General features: G+C 37.0%; 2 protein-coding genes across 2 annotated transcripts in view; one reads left to right on the top strand and one right to left on the bottom strand.

The window, feature by feature from the left end:
• Positions 1 to 20,277, bottom strand: part of LOC106535607 (synapsin-2) — a gene marked incomplete at its 5' end in the record, with an annotated part of 39,852 nt that overhangs the window by 9,197 nt on the left and 10,378 nt on the right. The window contains 6 exon segments of the mRNA XM_014032650.1: positions 332 to 406; positions 711 to 853; positions 1,028 to 1,090; positions 14,471 to 14,560; positions 14,764 to 14,920; positions 19,078 to 19,169. Coding sequence (XP_013888104.1) covers positions 332 to 406; positions 711 to 853; positions 1,028 to 1,090; positions 14,471 to 14,560; positions 14,764 to 14,920; positions 19,078 to 19,169 — 620 coding nt within the window.
• Positions 9,430 to 13,971, top strand: LOC106535609 (metalloproteinase inhibitor 4; the record flags this gene model as incomplete). Its single annotated transcript, XM_014032652.1, is given in 4 exon segments — positions 9,430 to 9,474; positions 10,694 to 10,808; positions 11,616 to 11,740; positions 11,960 to 13,971. Coding segments are annotated over 4 exon segments (483 nt in total), but the record flags the coding sequence as incomplete, so codon positions are not given.

Genomic DNA, 20,277 nt, shown 5'->3' with positions numbered 1-20,277 from the left:
TAATAATAAACATGCTAATATGATTTGGAACCCAGAAACCAAAAGCTTTCCAGTTGTTTTAATAAAAATCACTTTCATAAAAATTCAAAATCAAATCACTTTAATCTTTTTCCATCAACACTAAAGGATAATCATTAAAAAGTACAAGCAGAAAGATGCATAATTCCATCATAAATATCAGCTGAATCCCTGACATCTGCATGTTTACCGATGTGACCTGGTTTCAGCCACATAAATTCCCTGATTGAGTTCGTCATGAATAACTGTGACGTCGCTGGGAGTTTTCTCGCCACACCAGTTAGAGCATCCCAAACGCAGAAGCAGCACTCACTTGTCAGTCATGGCTACTTGTTCCAGCATGGCAGATCCAGTGTTGCTTTTCCAATTACCAGAGATGGATGTTCGCCTGCAGAAGAAGAGGAAATTGTGCATTAAATTAGTGCAGACTCAAGCCTTCACCTTGGGAGTTTTCAGTACGGTTAATTTACGTCAAACTGTGGTTGATGAGATTCTGAGGAGAAGCTGGCTCAGAAAACGCTGAGGCAGTCAATAAACAGGGCTGCAGATCAATACATTGTCTTATGGCTTTTGTTTTAAGCTGATATCACAGGTTTAACCTAAAAAAGTGGGAGAACCTGCAAAATTATTAGCTCATACACGTAGACCACGTCTTCCACAAAACACCTTAATGAACACAAACACACACTTACATGTAAGCTTTATAGTCTGTGCCAATTTTCTGGACCCTGATGTCATATTTGGCATCTACAAATGGCTCTGTAGTACAGTAGGTTTGAGTGATGGCCACAACACTGGCAATATCCTGGAAGTCACTCACATTATCCACTTTAACCTTAAAAACACACACAGGGAAAAATAGTTTATGTAAAAATAATTACAGTATTTCGTACTTTTAGAACTAAATATTTTAAAGGTAGAGCCTTGAGGTCTGGCTTTGTCTATACATTTAAACTTCAGTATGTCTGGCAGCTATTATTGTACCAAGAAGGAATCAGCGTTCCAGTACCTTTCCCATTCCAGAGTGAGCGTGCCCGATCTTCACCACAACTGGGAAACTTGGTGTTGTAATCTGTAAAACAAACAAATAAGTATAAAATGATTAATGAATCATGCTGATCTTATAGAAATGAATTCACTCAGAGGGAAAAATGACTTATCTTGAGATATTTTATGACAATGATGTAAGTAAGATCTGAACTTTGTAATATTGTATGTGGGGTTCCACAGGGTTCTATATTGGGACCAAAGTTGTTTCTTCTATGACTTGGTAAATGTATCAGGGTTGTTTTTATGTGTTTTATTTGCAGACGACACTACATTTTTTTGCTTGGGTAAAAACATAGAACAGATGTTGGAAATGATGGAAATAGAATTTGTAAAAGTACAAAATTGGTTTAAACGTAATAAATTATCATTAAATTTAGATCAAACAAATTACATGATATTTAGTAATAGAAAGAAAACAATTAGCCATAAGAATTATCACAAGAAAGCATTACTGTCACCCTTCTAATATATTGTTTCATCAATTAAAGTTGTTAAAATTTCATGAGTTGCTTGATTATAACATTCTGCAGGTTATGTATAAAGCTCATAAAAATGTGTTGTCATCAAACATCCAATCATATTTTGTTAAGAGGGAAAGCTGCTATAATTTGAAGGGATTAAAATATTTGTTAAACTGAAAACCAGAACCAACTTGAAGGACAGATGCACTTCTGTAAAAGATATAAGACTATGGAATGATCTGTAGGATGAATGTAAAAGTATTGGATCAGTGAACTTCTTTAAGAAAACAATCAAAGAAAAAAATGTCATAGAAATATGAAATTATTTAATTTGTATTAGTTACTGATTGAGGAATTGAAATTTTTGTTTTATTATTTGGTTTATCATTGTTTGAAATATTTTTTTAATTAAAAAAGGGGCAGATATAAGAATTTTTGTCTTCTTCTGCTGCCTTTCATTTAATTTAATTTGTATTGTTTTATTGTGTGTAATGTTTTGTTTGTTTTTGTTTAAGACAATAAACCGGACCTGGTGCTTGTCGAACAAACAAGGTTTCACTTAAAATACTTGATTTTTGTAAAAACTCTAACACTAAACATCATTTTAAACAAAGCTCGAAAAGATGTGTGTTATTTTTAAAGTGATTATGACCAATAAGAGATTCATGGGTGAAGTGATGAAGGGCTTCAAAGGAGGACGAAGGAAGAGGCTGAGGATGCCAGCTTTTTCCCCCTGAATTTTAGGAGGCTGTCCTTAAATTGTTGAGCACATAAGAGGCTCCCTGTGTGCGACCCTCTCAGCATTCAAGGCCAGAGTGAGAGGGGATCTAACTATTGTGCGACTCTCTGTGTGTTGTCTGCAGAGAGGAGGAGAAAGAAAGAAAAGAAGAGGGAGCAGCAGTGGGAGCGGCGGCGGCAGCCTTCAACTCGAGTTATTTGCTGAAGCTTGAATCCAGAGTTGCACTTTAAACTTATGAAAACATTTCCATCCACAGTCGCCTCTCAGCTCTGCAGAGAGAGCTCGTCCTTCTGCGTCGACCTCGCCGCCTCATCCGCCACACGCCCCCCCTCCTCCGCCAGTCGACCCGAGCGGCCTTCCTTTAAACTCGACGGGACGAGAAGAGGCTGCAGAGTGCCCATCGAGTGGCGAGGCCGTCAGCGGTAGCCTGAGCCACCATGGCCGTGTCCCAGGAGCGGAGCGTGCATCTGGGGCTGTGGATGCTCCTTTTGCTTGGAGCAGGCATGGAGGAAGCTGTGGAGGGATGCACCTGCCACCCAGCACACCCACAGCAGCTCTTCTGCAGCGCTGAGATTGGTGAGTTAGTGTCCAGAGATGCCATTCACTTTTTACAGTAATATTAAAATGGTGGGAATTATATAAGCTGCAGGTCTGAATAATAGCAAATTGATTCTTTCAAAGTGGCAGGAATTTGCTTCTGTCTTTGTTGATGAACTAATCGTTTCTCTTATTGATTGACTTAATTTGATCAGTGGAGGGTTAAAGACCAAATCCATACAGTTAAACCAAGTCCAGCTCAACCATTCAGGCAGCAGAAAAAGTATGTGTTGTTTTTCTGATTTTTTTAGGGTTCTTTGTGAAATACAACCCTAATGGCAAACTTACTGATTTATAAATACTTTTTTTGGGGGAAAAAAATCTAATATGATCTGTATGCCAACACTGTTTCAAAAGTCAGGTGTGATAATTGAGCATTTTCTTATCACACAAACAACCCTTGCTCAGGCATAAACACAGCCTACATTCTCTCTGCCTGTCTCTCTGTCCAGTCCTCCCCTCTCCACCATTTTTTTTTTTTTGTCTAAGCATAAGCCAAAACCAACACTCTGCTTTGACTCTGAGTACTTGGCTCTGGACTGTAGAAAGCTGGAGTATGTGCTTCTGTCAAAGGTTACACTCCAGCAGGGGTGCAAGGGAAGGAAAGAGGAAAGAAATAGCTTTTTCTCAGTCTTGTTTTAAGGTCAGAGGGTAAGCTCTTCTGGAAGTGCTTTTAAAATGTGTCTTGTCTGCGTGAAATGGAGTAAGAAAGCTGTTTTTATAAGCACTAAGTCTAAAGACAAGGAAAATCTGGGTCAACAGAAAGCACTGAGGGTCTGTGGGACAATGTTTTTGTGATGGTATTTTACACATGAGATCTATGTGTGAACAAAAAACAAGTGCCACTCATCACTGAGATGAGGATCCTGCAAATGGACATGGTTTTAAATAGGTGTGTTTGCGAAGAAGGGGTAATCTAGAAAGGAAGAGCTAATTTGATCTCAGCTGTTTAAGAATTATAACCTTCAGTTGGTATTTTGTGGTAAACTTTATTATCAAATGTCCCATCTGGTTGTGTAACATTATGAAACAAAACAAACTAGATGACACCAGAGTTTTGTCATTTTATTACTCTGGGGTTACTTTGTCTCCAGCATTCAAAACTAAAATACTTTTTTAAAATAGTCTTATAAAGCTGTAAAGCACATTTGCAAACAACTCAGCCAAACATTGATCAATGTAAACCACTAGAACAAAATTTATATAATTATATCTTCACAGGCTGAGCCTATTTGTCTTCACATTGCTTTGTTCTTTTCCTTTAGAGGCAACTCTGATCAAATCACCCCATAAGTGATTATAAACTATGACGCATGAACTGCAATTACCCTTTATGCTGATTAGTTTGCACACAACAGACAGAAATGTGCTTTTTAGGTGTTGGAAATGGCTGTTTTACATTTCTTTTCACTAACTTGGAGATACTCTGTGCAGCAAAATTTCTAATTATTTTGGACTTGAACAAGAATGAACACGAGGTTGTGGTAAATCTAAAAACCTGTGAGGTTTGGGTCTGTTTGTAGGAGAGCAATTGCAGATTGAAAGGTTGACTTTCTGCAATGGAAAGGCCTGTAAAATTGCAAGTGACAGTTGCATTTAAAAAAAAAGAGAGAAGAAAACCCTGGATGTAACTCTAATTGTAAGCCTTCCCAGGTGACAGCATTACGTTTCACTGTTTACATTTAGTTACAAATTCATTTGTAGAAGAGTTTCCTGCTACCTTTGGGGGGGTTGTTAAAACACATCGGTTCACTTTCAATCTTTGAACAAATATCTAAACTCAAGGGATGAACCAGTGCTGTCTTTTAATAACAAACTTAACTGATTTGATTTGATTTAATTATTTATTCCAGACTTGTCAAATCATTGAATCTATATAACTCAATATACCCTTTCCCATATCTACAAAAAAGAATAACTAAAAACTAAACAACAATAATACTAATTCTAATTTTAGACCATTTTTATTACTCTTGTAAAATTAATTTTTAGTTAAATTTATACATTTATAAAAAAAATCACAGACATTTTAGTTAAAATGTGACTAAATATTTGTTTCACAAGATTTTAAAATATGTAGCAAGGATGTAGGACAAAATTAACACATCAGGGCCTTCAGTTAATAAATTTGTTCACCTCATCAGAAAAGATCTCTTTGAAAAGAGTAGTTGTCAAAAATAAATTCTTAAAAAAAGCATATAATAAATAATCCGGCATCCTTAAACCTACAATAAGTTGATTGGGGATTTAATTCTTGTAGCTCAAGTTAGTCTTTAACTTTTTGACACTATCATAGTTTTGTAATTTTTTGTTAGATGGGATGTGATCAGAAGAATTAAACTAATAATACATTACTGTGATTTTGTAATAAGATTTTTTTGCATTAACAAACTGTAAACTGCATCAAAGTTTTCAGCTAGTTTTTGTTYCAACCCTGAGCRACAACAAACATCCTGGACGGGTCGATTTGATCTCAGGATCTTTTATRTCTGCGTGCCAGCTTGGAGGATTTTATTTGTTTTGGTTTGAAATGAAGGAATCCACCTCTGAATAACCAGTTCATCCCTTTTCAAGTAGAACACAACTCTCTTAGTCTTTCTAGGACCATGAATACCAAAGTCTCCATTTTGTTAGTTTAGGTATTTCAAAGAAAATCCGTCTCTCGTTGGTGTCTGTGGTTACGCTGTCCCGGTTGTTTTTCAGCGTCCAGGCTGGTGGTGGCCTGAAGTTGACCTGACAGTGCTGTCAGAGTCAATGACTTCTGTGAATAAAGCTGTATATCTGAGTAATATCCCCATGTGTGCACAAACCTTGGATGATTCCCTGCTTAGGATTTGTGCATTTGACATTGTGTGTGTGTGTGTGTGTGTGTTTGTTGGATGAGGGCCAGTCCATGCCAACACAGCCTACTCCATCTCTCTCTTTTCTTACCCTCTCACTCCCCACCTAATTTCCATGTCTATAGGCTCAGTCTGATGGTCTGCATACTAACAATATCAGTGTGAAAGCCCACTGACAGTCCAGCTTTGTGAGCATGACAAGGGTGCCGATTCATCTGGGAGGGGGGGAGTTACTTACAACATTAGTTCTCATGGTACAAGTTTGCAATATTTCTCTTTGGTTATGGAGCTTCGCGGCGGATGAACGGGCACTTAGACTCTGCAGGTGCGCTTCGTCTTTGAGTGCACAACACAGCTGCAGCAACAGAAATGGCTAACCTCGTTTGGGAAGGTTAAAAATGTTTAGAAGTTGGATATCTAGTCCTGTAATTCTGGGCCAAGAGAACCGTTTTAGCAAGGGACATCGCAAACATGTTCTACAGGCACTGAATCAATGTATAAATGCACACCAATGTGTTTAAAATCCACAACGTCCAGATCCAAGGGATGCTCTGAATAACAAGAGTGACGATACAGCATGAGAGTCGTGACTGGTGCAGCATAACATTTATGAGCTGCCTGTTTATTTAGCTGTGTAATCAGTGCTGATGTGATATGCTCAGAACAAATTGTGTTAATTGAGCACCACTTCACAACACCACACAGAGTGTTGGGCTTGTAACCTGTTGAAACTGTGTTGGCACTACCAAACAAAACAAGCTTCTACACCTGGTTACAGAGGGGTGAAGCTCAGTGGTAAAAATACCATTAGAAGGTTGTATATTTCACACAACAAAAGTAAAAKTTGGCAGACATTTTCAAATAGTCAGGAAACTACCTCAAAAAACAAAGATTTTGATTCTTATTAAGTTGCTTTGGAAATAAAATGTTAACTCAATTGTTTTTTAAATGTTATTTTAAAATGCTAGTGCTCCAAATGGCTTCTTTTTTTAGTCTTGTACATTTAAGGAACCACCAGTTCTATACTATATCCTGAGAGGAAAGTGTTCTCACAGAGTGAAGAATTCCTTTGAGATCTTATAGTGAAATGAGATTTGATTTCAACACAGATTAAATATGATTTTTACTTGAATTACTTATCAGTGCTGTATCAGTGTATTTCAGAGAATGATTTGGACGCTGGATCAAAAATGACTCCAAGATTCAACAAACTATGAATGGAACCCAGATTTTGGACAGACTTGGAGACTTTTGTAATTAAAAGCATTAATCTTGGTTTTGTGCAGTCAAAAACTGATCATTCAGGCCATTTATGTTTCCAAATGATCATGTAACTTTATCCACTAATTACTTTCAAGAAATTTTCCAGAAAAGTAAATTAAGGTATCATCAGCATAAACTAGAAGTTGACCATGTTGATACCACTTTTAAGTATTATTTACAATGTAAGTTGTGAAAATATTTTGTAAACTAGTTTAAGAGTTAATTTAAGATAAAATTAAAATAATAATGTGTTTTCAGTTGTTTTTATGACACACAAAGAAACAGGGTTTGTAGGAGTTCAGCAGTCAGTTTAGGTGTAATTTGACATTTCAAATTAAAAGGCATATCATCTGTTATAAAACATAAATTTAACTGCTTGTTTATTTATTTATTTATTTATTTATTTATTTATTTATTTATTTATTTATTACTACAGGTATTGTAGAACATAAAGAAAAATCCAAGTCTGTTAAAAATGCATTGCTAAAAACCTGAGTTGTGCATTAAAAGGATAAATGTAAAGAGAGGAGCTACTTAACATTTTGTACAAAGGCAACACCCCTACCCCTACCATTGGTATTGTTGGTAATGCAATACACTCAAATTTAACACTCAGATTAAACTCTCAGGCATTTGTTCACTTTTCCATCTAATGTGGCGTTGAACAAACAAACAAAAAGCCTCAGTTTCTCTAATTTCACAGAACAGGCTGAGCTCCTCCTCCTACCAGCACACAAAAACCTCGGTGTAGTTTTATGTGATGACCCAAAAGAAAAACTAAGTGGGTGGTTTGCTAAGCTGTGTGTGAGGTTCACTCTGCCTGTCTCCCACTCTCTCATACTTTCTTTTTTGTCCTTCATGGTTTTACGTGACCCACTTGTGATTCTTTGATGTCCCCCCTTCAGTTTACTAATCTCAGACATTTGCATACGGTGGAGGCTTTCTCTGTTTCTTATGCTGAGAAAATATGCATGAATCTATATACTATAAAGGTTTAAGGGAAATATARATATCAAGTTTATGTAATCAGGATACTGCTAAATTGACAATAAATATAGAAACTTATACAACATTACAGTAAAGCCAAATGACTGGAACTACAAAATGCAGTGTACTTACCTTGTAGAAATGATATAGAATAATTGTAGTAATTAYAAAGACTTGTAGAAGCAAAAAAATAAATAAATAAAAAAGAATACAGACTTGGAAGTGGGACTGTCATAGTGACAAATGAGCCCACAGTTGCTGCGACAAAATCCAATAACTACAAAAAATTATTCAAAATCCCAGTATAAGTAAAATATAGTATGGGTTTAGCTCTATGAAAAGACAAAACATTATATATTGTACTTTTAACTCTTTAACCATTAGCCAAGGGTTGTGGAATGGATATAAAATTTATTGTTTTAATAATGTGCTTTTTTATCATTGTTTAAAGGATTTCATGTACGGAAATAAATCACAGACAAATGTATTCTAAGGGCCATGCATTGTCACGCTGCAGACCAGTAATTTTTTATATTTGGCAGTTGGATATGTTTTAAATGATTGCAACTAAGCTGCTAAAACACAGTGTTGGGAAAATTATGGCTAAGGATTAGAAAGTGGTGTGAGGAAAACGTGAGTTTATTGCAGCCGATTGCCATATTTAACAAGAACCTCCCAATTTGCATGTTATTCTAATATCGTGGAGTTTCTAATTTAAACATAAAAGTTCAAATTAAATGAGTCAAGGTGTTTCAGGAAAAACACACTGCAGAAAACATGTTTGTTTTACGCATGCAGACAGTCAGCATCATGCTAATACTGACCTTTTTATCATGCGTGTAAACACAACAACAAAAACATCAGATGCAGGAAAACACAGCTGTTTCATTGCTGTGTCTAAATGCTGTCATTAAGCTATGATTGGATATTTGCTGGTGGGAGGAGCTTACAACAGAAAAACAGAGTTATGCAAACGTCCAGAGAGCAGATGGGGAAAAAAAGATCGTAGCTAAAACATTATTAAGGTTTAATTTGGCTGAATTTGAACTGTGTGATGATTTAAAGGCTGCATGAAGCATAAAACATAATCAAAGTGTAATTGTGTGTGCTGAGTTAGTTTGGAGAGAGCAACCAGAGCCACTTGTTATTCCATGAGGGTTTTGAATTTCCTCCCAGAAGAAAAGAATGACACATCCTGTATTACTACTGAGAGGCTGCGACACTGTCTGTGTGAGGAGGAAGAGGAGTGACAAACAAAGTGATAGAAAAGAAGAGAGAGCTAGAAACAGTAGYGATGAATCTATATCATCCAGGATATTTTTTTTCCTTCTGGTACATCTGCGGCATCATCCTCTTGTTTCACCTSCCACATTTATTTGTCCATTTAATTCACTTTACCCTATCTTCCTTTTCCCTAACAGTGATAAGGGCAAAGATCTCTGGAGAGAAGATTGTGTCGCCTAACAACAGCTCCTCGCCTTACATGAAGATGATCCAGTACGAAATCAAAATGATCAAGGTGGGTTCTGGCAATAGCAGCAGCTGTTGGTGCAGGAGCGTATCATTTTTACTGTGTGAGCTGCAGGGTTTAGCCATGGCTTGATTGCACATTATGCACAAAGAGGAGTAAACAATATATGCACGATGCCTCAAACAGGCAGTTTAGATTTCCTACACGCCGAAAGGCACAGAGCTGAAATACAGACTCTCTTATTTAATATTCTCAACCTCTTGTGCCTCTTTTTTCTTCCCTTGCCTTCAAATTGTCAAAGGCAAGAAAAAAAACCCTGCAAATAGCTTGTTTTCAGTCTGTAAACGTCCAACTTCACTTGACGTTATGGATTTAATAATGAATATGGAACAGGGTGGATAGCATGGAGGTGCAGAGGTTAGAGCTCAGGATCATTTCCTGGCCTCTGCCCTATTCATTATGTTCTCCCCGTGCATGGGTGGGTTTTCTTCAGGTACTTTGATTTCTTCCCACAGACCAAAAACATGCATGTTAGGATTATTGGTAACATTGAATAATCTTAAAGGGATCCCTGATTAGTTGTAACATTATACTTTTTTGATAAACATATATTTTAACTGTAAAATAAAGATTTAGGATGTTTCGTTTAGTAGATTTTTAAAAATATATTTTAACACAAATGGAGCCATTTTATTTACACATAATGATGCTGAGCTAATACATATATGTGGTTATAGCATTGGGGCTAATGCTAAATCTAACAGGCTAAGCTGAAGTTCTTCTTCCATGAAGCAGCTCTGTTGTCCTCCATCTATATTTTCAGTTACAGGCTGAGTCATTTCTACCTTAACGCTCTCTGGTTTCATTTAAAAGAGTCGATCATCAGATATTGTCCAAGATTAACCTTCAGGGTGGATATAGCTCGCTCACACCGAGGACCTATCCACATCCTTATTTACCCAGAATGCTTTGCGTGTAAATAAAGTGGCCCTGTCTGTGTTAAAATATTTTTAAATGTTTAGTTTAAAAATGATAAAAACTGAACATCCTACAGTATTTTTGTAGTCTTTATTTTACAGTTAAAATATGTTTATTAAATAAAGTCTAATGTTACAACTAATCATGGATCCATTTAAGGTGTGAGCTAAAATGAAACCTTTAATGCTAGAAGTCCATTTATCCTGTCTTACACTGTCGTTTCACACGTTGCATCAGATTAACATCATATTAAGCAAACAAACCACATCCGAAATGCCTCTGTCTCCAGATGTTTAAAGGTTTTGACCGAGCCAAGGATATCCAGTATGTGTACACGCCGGTCTTCTCCTCTCTGTGTGGAGTCAAACTGGACTCCAACAATAAAGCAGGTTATCTGCTCTCAGGTACTGCAGCAGCTTTTATTTTTTTAAATTACACTTTGAAAAGAAAAATAATGCAATGGGTTAAACTGTTTTAGCAGAAGAATGCAGAAAAGTGAGACTTGCCGGGATTTTCTTGCATTTATATTCTGGGGGGAAATTACTTTCAGTCACGTTAAGATGAGAGTGGCTTTAATACCTGTTTCACCTAATTTAGCAGAAAACAGCCTCGACATGCGACTAAATCCGATTTTTTAGGTATGTTGCAATATTTACTTAAAAAGTRGTCGGAACATGCAGCGTCATAAGGAAAAAAAATTGTATAGGTCCTCTGGACGGGTTCTTCTTTAATGAAACGTTTCGTCTCTCTTCCAAGAGACTTCTTCAGTCTAAGAGTTTCAGGCAAAATTCAGGCTTTTGAGTCCTGCCTCCAGGTGACTGATTTTAACCCAGGTGTCGTCAACATATCTGAACCAATGCCACCGAGCCATTGGTTCAGATATGTTGACGACACCTGGGTTAAAATCAGTCACCTGGAGGCAGGACTTAAAAGCCTGAATTTTGCCTGAAACTCTCAGACTGAAGAAGTCTCTTGGAAGAGAGACGAAACGTTTCATTAAAGAAGAACCCGTCCAGAAGACCTATACATTTTTTTTTCCTTTTGATTTTTTACCTGGATTACTGAGATGCATCAGGACATGCAGCGTCATGTTGCACAATCTGATTCTAATACAACTCAAATAATACCTGCAGTCCATTTAAGTGGAATTTTCGGCCACTTGTTGGAATAAAAATGAAATAAAGATGTGGTTGTGTTATGTACCTTATAAGGAAGCATGTGGAGTGACGGGCGGATTTCTATTGGTCAGTGTGACCTGGTGGAGTCGTGGGACAACTTATCTCTGTCACAAAGAAAGAACCTGAACTACAGATACCAGATGGGCTGTGAATGTAGAGTGAGTACATCGATTTATTTTTACAGACTTCTTTGTCTTGAAGGTGTGTCCATGATTTTTGTTTAAAAGAAGCACCTTTAACAGTTCCAGTTCTACACCCCTTTCTCCCAGCTTTTCCTGTGTTTATTCAATCCAGATCTAAATTCCTATTCAGAACAGATCAGTTAAGTAAACAAGATTTTTTTTTGAAAGATGACTGGGTTTGTGCTCTCTTGTCAGATCAACACGTGTTACACAGTGCCGTGCGCGTCTACAGGAGAGAACGAGTGCTTGTGGACAGACTGGCTGCTGGATAACAGTCTAAACGGGGAGCAGGCTCGACAGTACGCCTGCATCCGCCGATCGGACATGAGCTGTAGCTGGTACTGGGGCGGGCCTCCACCCGAGAAGGAATTATTGGACATGAGCGACCCGTGATCTGTAAATCTGACACATCTGTCTTTTAGCGTTGTAAGGAAGCAGAGGAATAAATTGGACAAAAACATACATTAGGAGACAGTTTGTTTTAAACTGCAGGGGGAAACCTGACACTACTTTGTTAGTAAAGTTCAGGTGTAACGAAGGAATATAAACTGCAGGGCTTTCGAGCGTTCCTGACTCATTTTCACAGCTGTACACATTCCCCATTACAGAATAAGAATAGCAGCAGAACATCTACAGCAAACCATTCACACCTGATTGAATGTTTGCATCATGATAAATAYATTTCTTTAACAAATGTGGAAGATCCTAAAACTGCTTCTTTCTAAGGTGTAATAGGTTATATATTGATTTGATTTGTGAATGTAGTGAAATAGGCACAAGAACGTTGTTCAGTTGCTGTTTAAAACTGTGTGCACCTCATGGCACCACGATTCCAGCACATCGCCTGGAAACACACACTGGTGTTTTGTTCATTTGATTTGATTCATAATTACTAAATGAGAATATAAATACTTGACAGCACTGTGTGCAAGTTTTTAGGCACTAAATTTACAACACTATCTCAATGCAACAATGAAAAGTTATTTATTTTTCAAATTTAGACAAAAGAAAAGAGGATAGTCTGTTGGTTTTTCTGTTTAGATTTTTTWAAAAAGAGGTTCAGGTAATGAACAGCTAATATCTTACCTGTTGTAGATAGTCTCTTGAGTTTTGGTTTAAACTGAAAAAACAAATGACTATTTGGAGCAGGGCCAAAACAATAAAGGTTTGCTGCCAACTTAATTATTCAAAAACCACTTGGGCCTTTTTTTAAAAGAATTAATCTGTTTAAAGACGGCAGCAATCCAGTTTCGTCTTAGCCTTGATCAGACTAGCCATTAGCTTGTCAATCAGGTCAGACTAAAACATCATTTCTCCAACAGGTAAGGTATTAAAATGAACATCAATTCTGCAGAACTCTATATAAAAAAAGATTTGAGTTACTGCATGAATCCTGATTGGGCTTTTAAAACTCTTGATAAGATGCGATCCCTTTGAAGTTCTTTAAACTTTTGCAATCAGCTGTACACATAGAGAAAAGCAATGTCAAATATTTTAAAAGGATTCATTTTCCCCCAATGCCACACAGAAATGCTACATCACCCTAGTTCTTGCACATCTAATTATTGCCAGTTTTATCTCAGAATCTTGAGTTTGTAAATATTGTTTTTCAAATAAAATTAACATTTACGCGGCTAACCTGATCTTCTCTTATTAGTGACTGTTATGTTGTGGTTTTTGTGATCTTAGTGCCCTTGGTTGAACTCTGTCCTGTTTCTTGTGCCAAAAATCTAATCTAGCGCTTAAACAACAGCACTTTTTTTTAGGAAAGACATGCCTTTCCTCCTTAGAGGAAATGATATAACGGGGCAAGGTTTCTTTCTTTTTAACTCCTTGAGACAGGAGGTGAATTCTTCTTGTGAGTAATGCAGATATATAACGAATGATGATCAGTGTAAAGACTTGTTTCTTAAAAAGTCTTATTGTTCAATTACTTCACTAAGGTCCACAAGTTAAAATGCATTATTACTTATTTTACTGTAGGTCAACATCACTTAAATGTATGTTTAAAGTGAAAATTTGCATCACAGTGCCATTTTACAAGATAAAAATGCATTACGATTTATGACTCTAGTGAAGTGTTAAACAATTTAATTGTTTTGTACTGAAAAATGTTTGGATTTGTATTTATGTCTCTGTTTCTGTCACAAAGTTTTCTATCTCCATGTACCAAAAAAATCCAATTGTATATAAAAGTATAAACAGAACAACGTGTCATGTTTGCTTTGTTGATTCAGTGACTAAAATGAAAACACAACAAAAGTCCAAACAAAAATTGGACAAAAACTGAAAAAGGAATTTATTTGTATATAATAATGTTACCTAAAGGCTGATTTATTTTCGTACAGGTTCCACTTTTAAAGACCATTTGAAACAAATCATTTTGGCCCATTTCTAAATGAAAAAGCACTTCAGTGCCTCGCCTCTGTGCTATGATTTAGTTTTTGTTTTACCAAAAGAAAATGAATTAAATTAGTTGCTAATTTAGGGACTACAGTAATTAAATGTCTGTTTTTTAGCTGTGAGTCTGTAGCAGTTGTTTTGACATGCCCAGTTTATAAAACAACTTTAACTATTCAAAGATTAGAGCAATTTAGCAACAAATTAAAGTTTATACAGTATCATATAAAAATGTTTTTGGAGGTGTGAGTTTGCTGCAGGCTGATTGACAGCACGCGGTGTGCAATAAAGATAGAAGAACTGTACCATGTCCCTGTAGTTGGGGTAGAACGTCTGATTGATGAGGGGGAATTTGTCCGCGCCCAGCCGCTTCTGATAATTGATCAGCTGAGAAAACTGCAAAGCAGGAGAAGAAAAGAAAAGCAACAAAGTTGAAGGGACTYCAAAACAGAACAGGATTTACAGCGCGTCACGGCAGCAGATTTTCATGGGAGTAAAAAAAGCTCCAACTTAAACTCACATCCCTGAAAATTCAAAGAGAAAGACATAAAACCTGGTTTAAAACTCAGGTTCGTATTTGTTCTGCGAACAGGACTCACAGCCCAGGGTTTGTCGCAGAGGTTGTAGATGGAGTCCAGAGAGTTGACGGAGGGGACGCCTGCGTACTGAAGCCCGATGATCAGGTTCCTAAAGTCCTCGTTTTGGGCCATGCTGAAGGCGTGCTGGCGAACCAAGACAAAGTCAGGCTTGAAGGACCTGGAACATAAAACAAAGAAGATGAAATTTGAAATAAAGCAAAACATACTTAGAGGTTTTTACACGTCTCACATGAAAACTGACTCTACCAAACYTCTGCTCACATTATTGTCCTAAAAATGACTAAAACCTGTTCTTTTTGTGGCCTAACAGTAATTGATAACCACTGCAAATTATACGATCACCTAATTAATGCAAATAAAAACCTGCATTCCTAAAAGTGCATAGTTAATAGATTCCAAACCCCTTTCTTGATAATTACAAGTTAAATGATTTGATGTGACATCTATAATTCTGGATTTGTAATTACACAGTATGAGACCAGTTGGTTCATTCTGTGTTTTGTCTGTGGTTGGAGGTAAATGTGAGAGCAGGAAGWTCTGCAACCCTCCCACACGTTTTGTCCTGTTAGGTAACCCCGTCCGTCCCTGGAAGGTGGAACCAAGCTGCTGGTGACACTGAGGTGACAGACTGCAGCCGAACGTTCAAGCTCACAGAAAACAACACAGAACTGCAGCGGAATCAACATTTGAGCAGGAACAAGGGATGCATCAGCAGCTGCATCGTTAAAAGAAAATGAAAATATTAAATGACAAATGGTTGCAATTGTGCTTTCACTGCTTCAGTCCATCATTTCACATGACTGCGCTCAGTAATAACTGTAAAAACAACAGCAACRGAGCAGGAAAAGCCATTTCAGAGCAACGGGTTGAGGTCAAAACATTATTTGCTGMAGTTCAACTCAGTGAAACGTTGATGGTGATCGATCACGACTTGTGTGGTTTCCCCCCCCGTTGTCTCGGCGTGTGTGCGACAGTGAGGAAACGTGTGGGGAAGCAGAAAAGTAGACAGAGGTGAGAAATGACACTGACAATAAAAAATGTGCTGCTCGCAGAAAAAAAAAGATACACTGTAAAAACTATTTTTTTATTTCAACACATTTCTCCATGATGATTTGAGAAATAACTGGTGAAGATGTTGAGATTAAATTATTGTTTGAGCTCATCCTAGCTTTAAAGTACATAAATAAATTCTACATACATGTCAATATACAGTATGTCGTGACAAATAAATATTTTATTAGTTTAAATGATTCCGCAAATAAACTTTTGCAGATGGCATATACTCACCAAAGTAAAATGGTATTTCTTTGTACTGAATAAATTGCAATTTTACTCACTATTCTTGGCAGTGCTTTCTAAGAAAATGCTAAAAAAATATGACAGAATTTCAAGGACACAGATTTGTTTTCATTAGATGAAATGGTGAATAAATCCAAGATTATTTTTTGGAACAAACGGAACATAAAGACCTAACTGAAAAGGCAGTTATCTGATATGTTAAGTCCTTTCAGTGACTGTTTGTGTAATTTGACCTGGCTGAGCAGATGGAAGTTAACCACGCATACATGCACAACGAGATTAGCAAATGCTCCAAATCTACTGCTGAGACCGAATCAGCAAGAGTCCAACTGAGGTCAAACTGTGCAGACTGCATGTGGGCAGAGGTGTATAGTAGCAAAATACATTTACTTTGTTTCAGTWCTTCAGTCAAGTGAYCTGTAATTTTATAAAAATATTTTATCGTAACGTTTACTTTTATTTTATTACATTCAGTACATAAAAATGATACTTTGTCTTATTAACATTACACACTACAATTTTAAATATGACTAGAACTCATCAAAAAAGGAGTTGTTTAGGCGCTTAAAAAACAAAGTATTGAATTTACTTAAAGTTATGTGAACTAGTTCACTAAACCAAGTTGAGCAATTTACACATTCTTTAAAGAAAATGTGTACACTGACTTACATTTATTTACTGACGAGTGCTGAATTAGTTTGTTGTGAGTTAAATAAATTCAACACTTCGGTTTTTGGAGCAGGGTTATTCAACCCACGAAACAGAACTGCCAACATTTTTTATTTCATTTTACTTAATATAAAAACACATTTAAAATCAACTGCACGTGTTAAATTTATGATTCAATGCAACAAAATATGCAAATTAAAAAGGTAAACGATAATAATACTTGTTCTGTTGCAACATTTCACATCAGTCCTCCGCAACCCCCTGCTACTTTCCTAAAGTCATTTTCTATTACAGTATTTTTACTTAGCTTTTTATTTTTTACCTCACTTAGTGCACCTCTGCATTTAGTTGACCCCCCACAAGGATTATTTTATAAAAACAACAACAACAACAACAACATAAAAATCAGTTTGACAGTACATTTATACTTAGCCTATTTTTATAGTATTACCAGAAACAGACAAAAAGTGAAAGAATTGAGGACAAGAAAAGACAGGAAACTTGTAGTGACATGCCCGGAGCCACGATGGAGGTTACTAAGCAACATGCAGACTCGGAGCAGTTAGCAAATCATTGCTGTGACTTTGAATCGATGAACACGATGCAATTACTGTGACAAATGTCGATAGTTAGGAACGTCAAGGCCTGGAATAATGCGGCCTGAAGTTGGACAYGTAGGACTTATGTTTGCGCTGCAGACCTAATGATTGTCTCCGCAGCAGACCCGAGCGTGGGGACGACCCGGACGACTCCTGAGACCTGAGAGGATCTAAAGGAATAAAGTGCTCTGCTGATGACTCTTTCAGGAAGGATGATTGCTAATTACTCTTTGTAAATCGAAACTTGCATGACTCCACATTATCTTTTGCAAATTCCCCAGTTAACTTGTTTTTATGAGCATGTGTGGAACCCGACGCTGATGAAGTTTAATTACGGGCCGGAGGTGCAGATTAAACTAGAGCTGCTGCTTCTGTCTCTGTGTGTTGCTGAGCTGAGTGGAGCTGTGGGAGCTGAAGTCTTATTTAGCTGCCAGTTTCCAGTCAGGACACTGAGGTTTGAGTCAGACTGAAAYTCAGACTTGGATTCAGAGGTACGGTGTGTGTCAGTGTGTGCTGTGGGCATGTTTTCAGGAAAATGTACTGAGCCAGGCTGGGTTTACTTATTGCTATATGGAATTTAGTAAACAGGTCAGCAAAGATTTTTCTAATCTAATTCAGACAATCTTCTGTTCTGAAAGAAAGGAAACAGCTTTTTGTGAACGATAATTGGTCTAAAAACACAATAAACCAGCATTTTACTGGAGTTTTGAGTCTGAGGTTAAAATATTCATTAGACTCAAATGTCCTAAAGGGTCATAAGGGTCTAWAGTAAGTTTCTTGATTTCTATAGCAAACATCTAACTTAAACAGAAGAATCGGTCAAATGATGTTTGTCTGCACTTCAACTTCCACTTCAGGAAGTYWTTTGTCCCTCAGGCAATTAGGCTTTTCAACTCATCTCAGTACAGTAAAAAATAATAAATAAATAAATAAAATCATGTGATTCTGAACAATTTAAAACAGTTTTTATCTCTCTACATAAATACATATGTGTCTGTTCATTTTTAAGCATATTTTAGTTTTTATTTTTGTTATCTGTAAATGTACAGTTGCTGGATGCCTTAAATTTCCCCCAGGGATCAATAACGTATCTATCAATCAAATCAATCAATCAATCAACTTATTGTTTCCTGAAAAAAAGAAGTGAAAATGAACATTTATTGCTCCAGTGTTTAAGAAGTATTAGTTTGTTATTTTAGAAGAAAAAGAGAAAGAAAAAGAAAGATCCGCTGTAACTTTTTATAGTTGGAACATCTTTGAGCAGACTACAAGTTGCGTTTAAAAGATTGTTCTGTCAATTAGTTTACATAATTTTTSTGTTGTTTTTCATAAAGAAAACATTAGAAACTGGTGGCACAAGTCAAAACCAAACATTAGGGTTAGAAAATGCGGATTGGCTTTGGAGTTCAGATGCCGTTTACTCACCAACAAAAGAAAATCTCAATGTGTTTGAGTGTACAGGTGTGTGTTTTTGACCATTTTCCAGGTACACACAGCCTGCTGAGAACCCACTGTTTTTTATGGGGACAAAAGCCCGTGGGTCACGGGTTTGGTTTAGGACTGACAGGTGAACTGAGTTTAGGTTGGGTTTTGGGTCAGGTACCTGTGAGGTTAGGTTTGGGTAAGGGGTCAGTGTCAGGCCTGGTTATTAGGTTAGGTTAGTATGAAATAAATGAATGGAAATCAGTGCAAAGTCCCCATGAGGATAGAAGAAAAAACGCTTGTGTGCCCGTGTGCGGATGCTGACCTGACCACTTTGGTGCCGCTCCGGACAACCTGCATGTCCACGTTGCAGGTTCCATTGGAATGTGAAACAAGGTTGATGTCTGAGAACTCCGCCTACATGGAGAGAAAAACAGAAAATAGTTAAACCTGTTCAACAATAAGAAAGTTTTTTTTCCAGCTGATTTCTTTGTCATTTCAACTACCACTTTGTGCATAAATAAAAACAACTGAATCACTTGTTCCTATAAGCAGCTTAACGGAACATGAGTCAAACACTTCAGTGCACTTTTGCACCTGCGTACCGGCTTTAATTTCCTGCACAGTTGCTTTAGAAAATGATGTGYGTATATGTTGCTGCTCTGTGGTGTGGTGAAGACTCAGGGTGACTCATAGCTTCCTCCTTCTGTCTCGTCTGGTCATGTTTCATTTCTGTGCTGAGGTCTGAAGTTGTGATTCAGCATGTATTAGGTGTGAAACTGTTTTATGTGAAACACCCCAGAAGAAAAGTCCTCACAAATTCAGCAACAAAGCGTCACAAATTGGTTTTCTGGTTAGTTAGCCAAACCAATATGAAACCAACATGTCATATGAGGCTGCTTTTACGACAGAACATAAAAACTTGAGCTGAACAGCACATTGAGTTTTATATTCAAATGGGGTTTTAAAAGGGTGACCACATTTTATACATAATTACTCATTAACAGCACAGACATTAGGTAAATATAACAATGGAAAATGCTCACATAGGCAGTATTCAGCTTATTTATTAATTATCTGCTAAATCTGGATTACAAAAAATTTCCACACGAGGATTAAAAGCCTAGGAATTTCATTTGAAATAAGATTAAGAAACTAAAATCATCTTTTGTTAGGAAATGCAGTGTTTTCGTTTTGGTCAGTAACCTTGAAAATAACATTATGCACAAACTCATGCAATATTACAATATCTAATGTGATCGWKTAGTGCTCAGAGTGTGTGATGGGTATAACTGTCAGCTACTACCACTACAAATCTTAGCTTAGTATCTRCAAAACAGGCTGAGTTATAGTCATGTTGGGGTGTAATAAGGTTGACTGGCTGTGGGAACCATACTGAATTGACTTCAAAAGGTAAATCAGGGGTTAGGCAATAAAACTGAAACAGCTGGATTTAGACCATAACATCCCTTTCAAACAGCTTCCTTTTGCATCCACAGTTAATCCTGTTGGATGTGGTTCGTCC

This window comes from Austrofundulus limnaeus, unplaced genomic scaffold (genome assembly GCF_001266775.1).
Source record: "Austrofundulus limnaeus strain Quisiro unplaced genomic scaffold, Austrofundulus_limnaeus-1.0 Scaffold1505, whole genome shotgun sequence".
NCBI lineage: Eukaryota > Metazoa > Chordata > Actinopteri > Cyprinodontiformes > Rivulidae > Austrofundulus > Austrofundulus limnaeus.
Note: the sequence above shows the minus strand (reverse complement) of the source record. Positions and strands in the feature narration are given on the sequence as shown.